Source organism: Mesoplodon bidens, assembly GCF_964165515.1.
Source record: "Mesoplodon bidens genome assembly, chromosome: 1".
Lineage (NCBI taxonomy): Eukaryota > Metazoa > Chordata > Mammalia > Artiodactyla > Ziphiidae > Mesoplodon > Mesoplodon bidens.
In genome coordinates, this window is record NC_138176.1 from 105,294,930 (window position 1) to 105,307,136 (window position 12,207).

At 53.6% G+C, this 12,207-nt stretch overlaps 1 protein-coding gene across 3 annotated transcripts in view; it reads right to left on the minus strand.

The window, feature by feature from the left end:
- Positions 1 to 243: 243 nt before the first annotated feature.
- ADD1 (adducin 1) overlaps positions 244 to 12,207 on the minus strand; it is a 74,554-nt gene continuing 62,590 nt past the window's right edge. For all 3 annotated transcript variants that reach the window (XM_081229248.1, XM_081229250.1, XM_081229249.1), the window contains exons 12-15: positions 11,602 to 11,691; positions 6,303 to 6,459; positions 4,204 to 4,302; positions 244 to 2,160 (exon numbers count right to left, since the gene is read on the minus strand). In XM_081229248.1, the coding sequence (XP_081085374.1) occupies positions 1,799 to 2,160; positions 4,204 to 4,302; positions 6,303 to 6,459; positions 11,602 to 11,691 (708 nt within the window). In that variant the 3' untranslated portion in view covers positions 244 to 1,798. The remainder of the gene's footprint in view (positions 2,161 to 4,203; positions 4,303 to 6,302; positions 6,460 to 11,601; positions 11,692 to 12,207) is intronic.

The window sequence follows — 12,207 nt, forward strand, 5'->3', positions numbered from 1 at the left end:
CCTGGCAGACTGGGGAGGAGCGACCCCTCTGCTGGGCTCCCTCCCGCCTCGCCTGGACCCTGCCTTCCACCCCCTGTGGAAGAACAAGCGGGCACTGGGGCAGGGCACTTCCAGGTAGAGAGTCCTCCGTGGTCCAAAGTGACAAACTGCCTGGGATCTTTTTTTAGAACATAAGATAAACTTCTGAAGTCCTATTTTAAAGGAACAAAGAAAAGGAATTAAGATGCAAGACTGCTTCCCAAGTTTAGACAAGGAAACTGCTTAAAGAATTTTATTTGTGAGTAAAACATGTTACAATGAAGAAAGGCTGTAGAACTTGTCATCCCAAGCCTGTGTCTGTATATGCAACTAAACTTCATGTTGTAATACAAAGAGTTAAACTACAAAAATGAAATTAAAGTCATTGCATACATGGGGTCAGAGGAAGGGATAAAAGGAAGAGCCCATGGTTAACTGAGGTGCAGGGTGAGGCTGGAGAACTCTACCACCATCTTGGCAATGGAATGATACACAGGAGAGAAGTGGCTTGCCTGCCAGTAAGCTTGAAGCAGAGGTCAGCGCCGTGCAGCCGCCTCAGGTCCTGCCTGGGTGTCAAGTGTGTGGGACCTGAGCCCACGTTGGGCACTGGGTCCCCCGAGGGCCCCTCCCCCCTCCTGGGGACCTGTCTGGGAGACAGACAGGCTGGCACTGGAGCTCCTGGGACAGGTCACTGTCAGACACCTGGCCACCCACTAGTTCCCACTAAGTAGCTAGCCGCCATCGTCCAGGGATGTGAGTGCAGTGAAATTCACTGTGGCGCTGGAGGGCGGGAGGTGGGCTCTGCCAGTGACTGCACAGGGCGTCAGGTGGGACCCCTGGGGCCAACTCCTACCCCGAAACTGCCTTCTAGCAAAGTGAGGGTACCCTCCAGGCGGAGCCGAGCCGAGCTGAGGTTAAGAGCAGACCCCCCAGGACAGCACATGGAGCCCTGGGGAGAGAATGAAGCACAGCGCAGACCGTTCGCTCACAGCGTGTAGGGTGAACTGCAGACTTTCTGAAAGGACATCTAGAAAGCACTCTTGCCCTCCTGATGCACCTTCCCTATGACAGGGATCGAGAGCCCCCAGTGAGTAAGGAACGGAGCCCCAAGTCTGGTTTTGGCCGCGGGGGGCCAGTGAGACCATGCATAGGTTACCTGGGTGTACACAGGCCCGTCCGCTGCTGGGGCTGCCGGCTCAGCCCAAACCCACCTCTCAAAAGTCCGCCACGGTGGCCTGGGCCATTGGCGGGGACAGGAATGTTCTCACAGGACCAAGGCTTTGTGTATCCGAATAAATGAGATCACTGGGCAGATAATGCCAGCAAGAAGCTACAGGTCTTCTTCAGTCACCGGAGACCTTGGGGTGAAGGGAGCCTAGCAGAGATGGGGCATGGGTTACTTCACAAGAGAAGGAGAGCAAGAGTGGTCGAGGCCAGAGCTGGCAGGGCCACCCCCCGTCCAGCCAGAACCTGGACTTAGCTAAGCCCCTGGGGACAGCGTGTCCCCGAGGGGCTCATGAGATGGGCCGAGGTGCTGCTCCCTGCAGGGCAGGGCTAGGAGGTGGACGCAGAGACCAAGTCTCCCCCAGCACCTGAGGCTGCAGGCCGGGCCGCTGCGCGCACACAAGGTTAGCACCGGTCTCCGTGGGGATTTGGTCACGCCTTGAGGGGAGCGCTAGCTACACAGGGGTGGGCCTTTTGCATTCCATTACACAAGAAGACAGGGCACAAGACACAATCGGGGACAGTCTGGTGGCATCGGTTTGTGCAGGAAGGGCCTTCAGGAGTCACTCCTCTTCTTGCTCTTCTTCAGGAAGGAGGGAGTGCGGAATTTCTTCTTCTTTTTGGAGGGGGACTTGCCCGGAGACCCATCACTGCCAGGGTCCACAGCAGCCCCCTCCTCGGCAGCTGGGGAGGCGACTTCGTCAGCCGCCTGGGCCGTGACTGGCTCAGGGATGGCCGCTGAAGGGGACCTGGTGGGGCCTGGAGGGCCCCCGGCTTCACAAAGCCCCTCTTCCTCCTCCTCCTCCAGTGTCGGGAAGCAGAGCGCTTCTGAAGGCTCGTCAGGGGACAGGTCAGGGAGAGCTGGCGTGACGGCAGCGGCATCACTGTTCTCTCCTGCAGCCGGCTCCTGCGGCAGGTCTGGGGGGAGGGGTGGGAGAGGCGGGGTTAGAGGGCCACTGCCTGGACCTCCAAGGGGGATCGCAAGCACCCTGCACCAAACAAGAGTGAGAAGCTGTCAGTAAGATCTACTCTGCTTCAGGCTGGCTGCAGCTCACAGTGCAACACGTGGGCTCAACCTCAGGGCGGTTTTTAGCTCCTTCTCATGGACAACATGCTGACAAAGCCAGACACAGTCCCAGGGCTTCGGTCCCCAGTCACAGAGACGGTGATTAAGGCAAGTGGAAACATTTTCAGTATTGCAACGTCTGCGTTAAACACTTGAACCCTTTTAAAGGACATGTGTTAGTAATCCTGAAATCAAGCCTAAATTTGTATCCACGACACCTGGTCTCCCCCAAGGAGAAAACTATGTAAAGCTGTGGCAGCTGGTAGAAAACTACGAGTTGATTCCCAGACCCCCATCAACATCAACACCAAACAAAGGCCATTTTAGGCTGGAGAGTTAAGAGATGAACGCTAAGGTAAGGGACAGTCAAAAAATTCAAGCCCCCTTAACAATTTGAACATGGAAGCATAAAAGAACCAAATGGAACTTATTTTAAAGAAACAGCCTGAGGACTGGTTTCTACACTGACCTTGGGGGAAACCAGTTTTGTAGATTTTTAAAAATAGTCTACCAAGTTACCAGCCACTGGCAGGTTAGGCAACAGCAAACCTTCAGTGCCTGGAAATCTAGCCAAACGTCCAGAGGTGACCAGAGGCTGGGCTGAGCTGCGGAGGCGCGGCTGCACGGGACTGGGTGGGAGCAGTTAGGACTCCCTCTGCGAAGCATGCAGAGGTGGCCTGTGGGTGCTCAGGGGAACTCTGACCATCTGACAAATGTCACATTGGGAAAACAGCACTAAATGTCACTCTTCCACCCCCTCAAATTAAGCTTAAGCACCCAGTTTAAGCAAAGATCCAAACACATGCGACCCCCGTACAGCAGGTGGCAAAATCCCAGCCTGAGTCTAGTTTAGACTTGTCTCGAAGGCTCAACAGGACCACGTGGTCCTTCTGAAACTTCTGAGACCCAGAGTGCTTGGAGCAGTGCCACCTCGGCCCTGGGGGCACTCGAGGACAGGCTGCCCACCACAGAGCTCAGGGGACCCAGCCCCTTCCAGGAAGGCCACTGCCCAGAATGGAGGAACTGGGTAAAAGAAGGGCCTTTGTTTTTATTTTGAATAAACGAAAAACAAAAATTAATAAGCAACAAAGAAGCAGAAGAATGAGGCAAAGCACAGGGAAATTCCGATTAAACAGCAGAGGGCCAGGCAGCAGGCAGTACTTACTATGGTAACAGGTACTCTTTAGCACATCCACCTCCTGTTTGTAACGCAGCCACAGGAAGAGAAAAGCACAGGTAGAGAATCTATGCATTCAGTCACAGCCATCGGGTTACAGAAGGAGAATGGCCAGGCCATTCTTGTGGACACAGGAAAGGGCAGGAGGTGAGCCACAGGCTCCCAACAGGCACAGGAAGCACACCGTACGAGACTGAGGGACAGACAACGCAGGCCACGCATCACAGAAACACAGTGGGTGGTCTGAGAGGCCAGGGGAGGCGGGCACTCTCCACGGACTGGGAAATACGGCCAAAAAATGCAGCCCTGTGGCCCAGACACAACAGAGGACGTTTCCGGGGCTGATCCGAGCACAGGAAGGTTTAGGAAACGTGCGAGCAGTGGGCAAAACTGACATCGTGAATGAAGACAGGTTCCGATCCCCAACGATTGTCCTCCCACCTGTGACGTCACGCTAACGAATCTGTGTTGCCTCAAGTTACCCCGGACAGAACCAACACGGGAGCGGAGGAGGCTGGGCAAGCTCAGAGCGGATGATGTACTGGTTTCCATGCAAACACACTCGACTGTTAGTGTCCGTTCAACTACTGCCACACTCAGCTGCTTTTCTTACACAAAGCCACGAAGTTCGGCCCCTCCTGGCGATGCCGCCCCGGGCGGCCGTGCACCACCCTCCCACACGGGGAAGCCACACACCCACCTCCACCTCAGAGCTCACCTTCCTCCAGCTTGATGGGGGCGCTGGGGGGAGTGTGGGGGGCAGCAGGGGGCTCTGGAGGGCTCTCTTCTTTGTCTTCTCTAGTCTCGTCCAGATTCTCTGCAGGTGCACAGAGGGCAGAAAGAGCACGGTGAAGGTCTTTGGACACGGCGGGCCTCCCCTCGCCCCCTCCCAGGCGGACGGGCCCTCCCGCCCTGCCCATCAGGCTGCCTCGGGGAGGGCGGGGGGCTGCTGCTCAGGGTGCAAGCAAGAGCCCAAGAAGGGAATGGCTCGCAGCCGCTGGCCTCAACCTTTTCCCCATTCCTACCCAAAAGAGGACAAAGGAAGCCACTCCTGACTGGGCTGTGGATCTCGGTTTGAGAATCTGCCAGAGCTGCCTCTGTGATGGGCTGTGCCCCGTGACCCCCAGCCTGTCCTGTCCTCTAGTGAGGGGCCCCTCCCCATGTCCTCACCGTCCTGCCTCTCCCACTACTGAGCAAGAGCCCAGGGTCCCAAGCCCCCTCGCCCTACTTGCCACCTCAGGGAACGTTACAGGAGCGTGACCTTGGTTTTAATTTGTTATTTAGAGCATTTTCTACCAATAATTTAAACTTGGCAGTCGTAACACGTATTGTTATTTTCTATAGTAAAGTATGCTAAGGACCAGAGGAAAAATTACAAGAACTGGCCGCCACTCCCACTGCTGACAGCTCTGTGATCACACAGCATGATCACAGCTGTCCCCATCCACACCCACTCACTTGCTGTGACATCACTCCTCATGGAACCTCACATATAGAGGAAATATTTGTATCTTGTGGTTTAACTCAAAAAAAAAAAAATCCAGGTTTCCCAGACACTGGAAGGGTCTGAGTCCAAAGGGAAGACACATATATGTGCACAGGAACTGGGATTAGGCTACAGGACCAATAGCTCAGGCCCACACACCAGTTCTTACTCTAAGGCAAGTAATTACGGCCATAGCTCAGACAGAGCTTTCTGCAGGGCTGCATGCACCGTTCAGGAGATGATCAGAATTAGTGCTGTGACCAGAAGATCAGGCTCACTCTGAATCTATGTGCAGCAAGCCTTAATTTTAATGCATATATAACAAAGTGACAGGCAGTGATGGTGTAACACACTGAAAAACAATTCAGCGGCAGTTTTTTTGCACAACTCAAATTCCAATAGCAGCTATGTGATGCACTATGTAATTGGTCTAAAACAAGACTAAAAAAAAAAAGTTAAATTGGGGCGAATCAGAGGTTGCATTTGAAGCAGGAATAGTTCCCAGGATGGTCCCCCATCAACCTGGAGGGTAACTGTGGGATTTCCATTCCAGGAGGGCTGCTCCCAAGAGGAAGAAGCGTGGTCCATACTAAGGTCCCAGGGACAGCAGCATGAACTTCCTGGAGGGGACGTCGTGTCCCAGGGTCTTCGTGGTAACCAACCCAGGGCAGGGACAGTGATTCAGACCCACTGAGCCTTCGTGGCAGAGGCAGTGGGAGGCTGGCTTCTCTCTTAGTTCTCAAAATGTTTGGATGTGCTTTTAAAAACCTGTAGTTTGAAACAAGCTGCTCCAAGAGGTTCTGGCTCTCAGAGCCATTTATTTTCCTTTGTTGTAAAATAGTCCCAACATGTTTTACAAAAATATGACCTGCTATGTCAGTGAGCTACCAAGAGAAACAAAGGCTGCACCAGCATTGGCCACACCCTTCACAGGGTCTGGAAAGGTGCCAGAGAGCCCTACACACTCGCCCCTGGGGCTGTGACCATGCCCAGCCAGGGAGCTCTCGGGGCTTACGGAGAAAAAGAATCCGTCAGAAAACTCCAAGCCGTGACTTCAGCTGAGATGAAGGTGGGAGGAGACCGCGTGCAGGGGTGCAGGTCACAGACCTGGGCCGGCCTCCGCCACACGCGGCCTTGTCCTTGGGAACAGAGTGCTCTATCCCGCTCTCTCTGGGAGCAGAGCAGAATGTGCACAGAGTGGCGTGTGCTGGGCTTATCTTTCATCGTCACCTACAGTCAGCCCAGGACAGAGGAGCCCACAGAGCACTTCCTTCTGCCTCTGGAACCACCGTGCCAGCCCAGCGGCACCCAGGACCCGTGAGGCTGCTCACCTTCAGGGCCCTTCTGCTTGCGCTCCACCTCTCTGCGGTAGTCCTCCAGCTCGCGGTCGGTGAGCGTGTTGAAGGGGTTTGGACCCGTGGTGCTCACGATGACGTGGGGCTGGTACTCCTTCTCAATGATGGCCTTGGAGGCCGTCACTAGCTCGCCCTGCGGACAGAAAGGGACGGCTGGTCTACAAGAGCCCTGCTGCTCCTGGATTCTCCCTCCTCCCGGGCAAGGGTGGGGCAGGGCGCACACACATCCCTGAGAGGCAGCCTGGGTATGGCCCGAGGCCCTCAGGCTTAGGCTGAGCGGCAGCCTTCAGCAGTAGAAGACTGAGAAACACATGCAACAGGGGAGAGACTCCTAGGAAAGTCCTTCAGATTTCAGAAGCAAAGGCACCAACGTGCAGATCAAGTGTGTAGAGCATCCCAGGGAGAGGCCCATCTCCTCACAGACAGACAGGGATGGATGGAAAAGGGGACTTTTAAAGTCAATTACCTCCTCCCAGATCAGAAAATGTCATGATCACAACACTCAGGTAGGTGTGCTCAGAAATGTGCTTATGTTCTAAGAGCACAGAAAAGTTCTGTTCTTTTGACTGTGCATTTGATTTGTAACTAGATCCTGTAACTAACCCCAAAACATTAAGAGATAACAGAATGTCACAAAACACCAGCACTTGTCTGAGGAATTTGGAAAAGTGTAAGAATTTATACAAAAGAAAAAAGAAAGCTAAGCAAAGCGAAGCACACAGGTGGCCTGGCCCTCAAGGAGGAGGCCAACGCAGCCAGGCCGCACAGGCACGGAGCAGCAGGCAGCCCTTGGGCGCTACGCCCGCCCACCCTTGCCTGCCCAGCACAGCTCTGTGCCCCGCAGCTTGCCAGCTTGGCCCCCACACGCTCTGGGGCTCAGTTTTGAGAAAGTTAACCAGAACCCAAGCACATGCCGATTACTTAATGAGAACTTCTGAAAGCCAGTGAAAATAGAAGAATCCACAATCGTTTCGATGCCAGGCCTGGCCCGGCAGCGCTCTCCTCGGTGGGTGAACACCAGAGGGAGAGGGCGTGCCAGCGACGTGCACAAGAGACAGGGCCAGGCCTAGTCCCAGGAAATTCAGCTCACCGGCCAACTGCTCCCCTGGGAACCTGGGCTGAGAAGTCACTGTCCAGCGACATGGACCCCAGGGGAGAGAAGGAAAAGGCTGGAATCCGCAGCCTGTGCTCAGAGAGCCTCGAGATGGGAAATCAGCTGCCTAGATGGGGAGGGGGCTCCTTCTGAGCAGGCCCGAGCCCAGGTCGACTGGCTTCTCCTTCAGAAGTAGCCCAGCCTCCCCAGACAGGGATCGGACCCTCGTCTGCCACGAGTTAGCTCTGTGGCCTGAGACAAGCCCCTTCCTGTCCACGGGCCTGTTTTATAGGCCTCAAGAGGGGCCTGCCAGGCTGACCACAGCTAAGACGTGCTGAGCACTAACATTCTAGGATCTATGGCAACCAGGGAACTGCGTTTGCATCCTGGTATCACCGCCAGTAAAATGAGATGGAGATTCAAGCTTTCAGAGAAATGTTTACATCATTTAAATCAAATGTTCAGTCAACTGCTACGGAGACGCCCTGTGGTCAAGCAAGGTCCTTTATGTCTGGAACACCTGGCCCTCGAGGTGCAGCATGGCTGGTTCCTGCCCCCACCAGCAGGGAGCTCCCTCCTCCAAATTCCTCAGCCGAGGGCCGAGCTGCCTTCCAGACCAGCTCTGAACAGATACAGGGACACAGGAACCCTGTTATTCTGGAGGGAAGGAGACACAGATACGCTTGAGATGCAGAGGGACGGAGGCCCGCTGTGGAGCAACCCAGGCCGAGAAACCAGGATGCGCAGTGGCTGCTCCCGCCAGCAGGCCCCGCAGGGACTCTCGCTGCTGCCGTCACTTGGAGCCACCACCATGGGCTCTAAGCAGGACAGACGCCCAGCAACTATGTCTGCCCCGACTGACACCGCCTGTGTGGGATAACAGCTCCAACTCCGAAGCTGTGCAAACCTGGGCTAGTGCCCTGACCTCTCTGAGCATCAGGTTTTCACCTGTAAAACCTACTCAGGTTTGAATTTACACTCCAGGTGCTGGGCCACACACACACTAGGTGCTCAACACCAAGTGCACCAGGCGAGTCCACAAGTTGGGCCGCAGGCCTTCTTGTGTTTCTACCACGCGGCAGGGGGCTGCAGGCACACGTGGCAACAGGGAAGCTTACGCTACACAAATTGCACAACAGAGTTCTTCCCCACGCCGGACAACTTTCAGCGTAGACTTTCCCACCCTGGTCTTTAACAACTCGATTCACTCGTAATGATGTCCAGAAGGCTGCATGCTGGCTTGTGCAGCACTGGAGTCAAGCGAGCCTACAGTAGGGCTCAGCATTCCTTTCAGAACTGGAGTGTCGGGGTGTGGCTGGCGACTCACTGCCCCTCCTCCGTCAGAAGACACCCCCTGCCCTGTGTGAACAGCTATCACCATGAGGGAGAGATGGAGGCAAAGCAAAGTCCTTGCAGAAAAGCCCCAACTTCCCGAGTCCCAAACACCTGTTCCTCAAGTCCTCAAACGGGAAGCAAGTATCCATACGCTTGCCTTACTGGGAAGAGGACGTGTTTAGATTAACAACCCCAGTCCTTCCCTGGTCAAGGAGAACTCAACTTGTCAGCAAGCAGTGTCATCTTCCAGGAGTAATGCCACCTGCATCTTGTGGTCCACACGAAAGGATGTGGACACAGACCCAGTCAAGGACGTTGGTGGAGTCAAAGCACACTCACCACTGGAATGAGACATGTGTAGCGGGAAGAAGACCAAGGATACAAATGTGAGCACCAGAAGGAGGATGATGGAGGAAAACCAGGAAGAGAAATCTGTGCCCAGGGATGTCAACATCTCCCCAGCTGGGAGCAGTCTCCTCGGCTAACCGCACCGGACACAGCACTCCCAGCGGCATGCTGTTCAGATCTGCTGTGGGGAGGACGCCGGAATCTCCAGGAATCTCCCTCCCACAGACTCTTAACTTCCCAGCCAGGCATGAGGGGGGCCCTACGTACAACACTTCATGAAGCAGTCGCAGGTGACTGTGACACACTCCCAAATCTGAGCACCACTCGGTGGAGCAGAAGCCAGACTGTAACTGGAGCCCCGAGAGCAGCCTCTAAGCCAGCTCACCAGTCCACCCTACAGACAGCCCTCATGAGGAGCACACAGAAGCCACCAAGTGCAATGTAATGCCAGAGAGACTGCACAGCAATGACTAGGAATCTGGCTTCAGCCCACAAAGCTGGAGGTAGTTTTGGGCTTTCACAGTAAGCACCCTGGGGTCATGGACTCAACACACTTGGACGCATCTGAGAGAAAGAATTATGAACTAACAAGATCACAACAGCTTATGGTCCAAAGTAGCAACATGAAAAACAAGCAACAGGGGTAAGAAGACATCTTTCTCCCTTGCTCTGAGAAGTTCCTCTAAGAATGGTAGCTGGAAGTACATTCTAAGGACAAGGAAAAATGGGGCCCACTGGATTAATATATAAATGTGCAAGAAAATTTTATCAGCAGGGCTTCCAGACGGGAATATAGAATCATTAGTGCAAATCTGATTTCTCTGGCAATGGGAACATTGATAAAATGATATTTGCATCTCACTGGAGGTGTATTAATCGAAAGAGACCCTGAAAATTCCCTTTGAACACAGGGTACACACCACTAAGACACTCAGCCGTGTGGTCAGCCACTCTGGCTCTGCACACTAGCAGCAGCCTGTGTGTGTAGAGGGTTTCCTTCTACCTGGGCAAGTTACACCAGATACATTTTCCACCTACTGTACATGTCAGGCACCCACGTACACAGAGAAATTACAGTTCTGGGTTTCAAATTTTCGTAAGTATTTCTTCCCCCTTGCAACATTTAAAACAATTATCTAGGTTTTTTTAATTTTGTTTTTTAAGGTAAAAATACATTTCCTCAACAAGGGCTGGCAAAGACTGTCCTGTTTTATTTCCCATTCCTCTGAAATGACATCTTTCAATCATACAACCTCTGACTGCTACGTTCATTGCACCCCCATTCACAGCTGAGCAAGCGAAGGTAGAAGGTCTCACGGGGGAGCTGACACGGTCGCAGTCCACCCGTGAGCCTTCTGCAATTGGCACCTTATAAAAGGCAAACTCCTAAATCCCCAAAGCATGCACCAACCAAAGTCACATGCAGAACTTCAGAAACAACCCTAAGGTCAGCCATTTCTCAGCACAACGTAAAGATGCTAAAAATTGTAAAAATAACCTCATACAAAATGCTGTATTTAAAGAACCGAATAAGCAGAACAGAACCTTTTGGACGTTCTCACAAATAATTGAGAGATCCGTTTAAAGCTCCTGCGGTACCTAAGACAATACCTAGCGAGAGCGACAGGTGAGGGGCGGGGCGGGTAAAGAGCAGGGTGTGCCGACAGGTAGCTGAGGACGGGGCAGTGAGTACCTTTCTAAAAGAGAGAGACTTAGCGGGACTAAAGGTCTGCTCTGTACGCTCGAGCCCTTCGATTGTTTCCGTACAGTCAGAGAGGGGCGCGTCCTGCAACAGTAAACTGAGTCGTCAGAGCCCAGCAGGCCCGGCTGTGGAACATCAATGAGAGCACAGGATGGAGCCAGCTGAGAGCATGCAGCGGGACAGCCGTCAACAGCGATGCAGCGGTGATGGCGGTACAACGTGCAAACACAGGCCACAGAACCAGGACCACAGCTGGCCAACGTCAGAAAATGCAACAATCACCAACCCCGGTGAGCCATGTTTAAAACATTCGGTGGCAACTTAACTTTCAGAGATAACTACTTACACAATTATCTTCAATGTGCCATGAGGTACAATCCTTCTACAGAAATGCATGTAAATGTGGACCACATTTACAGGAACCCTCTGCACTTTTCCCCAAGCACCACTTTGTTGTGGACAGCAATCTATACAAGAACCAAAGTCCACGACACCCACCCTCTTCCAGCGTTGTACACAGTTCACCGCTAACACCGGATGAACCCAGGCCCTCAGCCAGGCATGCACGACGTGGAGCTGGGCTGGAGGGGGACACGGCCCTGGGCATGCTTATGCTTGGTCCACCACTCAAGGAAAAGTGGCTGGGTTACTTCTTATCATGAAGACTTTGAACAAAGAAAACTGGTTGCCTAGGACACTTACCTCATAGCCATTCTCTCCCAACTTAAGAATAATTTTGGAGCGGGCAGTCATTAGAGCCACCACCCACTACCGTCAGAGACATTCTGAGCTCTCACCTGGACGAGGCTCCTGTCCATCACTACACCACACAACACCTGGGACTGGGGGCCAGCGGTCTTAATGTCCTGTAGGTTCTGCTCTCGAATCTGAGGATGGCAAGAAGGGAAACACACATCAACAGTAAAGAGAAACCTCGCTGTGACTGAAAGTCATCGTTTGTGCGCTTGGGCCCCCCAGCACAAGCTGCTCTTCTGTTCTGCCCTGCACCCCAGCGGGTCCTGCGTGACCACCGTGCCCGCTTAACGGTGCTGGTCCAGCCCGATTAGTAATTCATGGGTCTGAGGAGACGGAGGGCCCCTTCCAGACGACTTCGGCAGGCACAGACCTCACTGAACTCACTAACGTGAGGGGAGGCACCCCCTGTGTGCCCATCTTTTAGTGACACTGTGAACACTGGTGGACCTCATGTTCCAATATACCAAACGTTCTAACTCTTCAAATGAACCCTGCAAGGCAGGGGGCAAAGGCTGTTCTTGCCAGGAACAGGCTCTGCACCTTCAATTCTGCCCTGCTATGTGAGCAGGTGATGGTTCAACAACAGGGGCCAAAGCGTCTGCTGCTCACGCACTGCCACTGCACTTCGTCAGCGCAGCAGCAAAGCA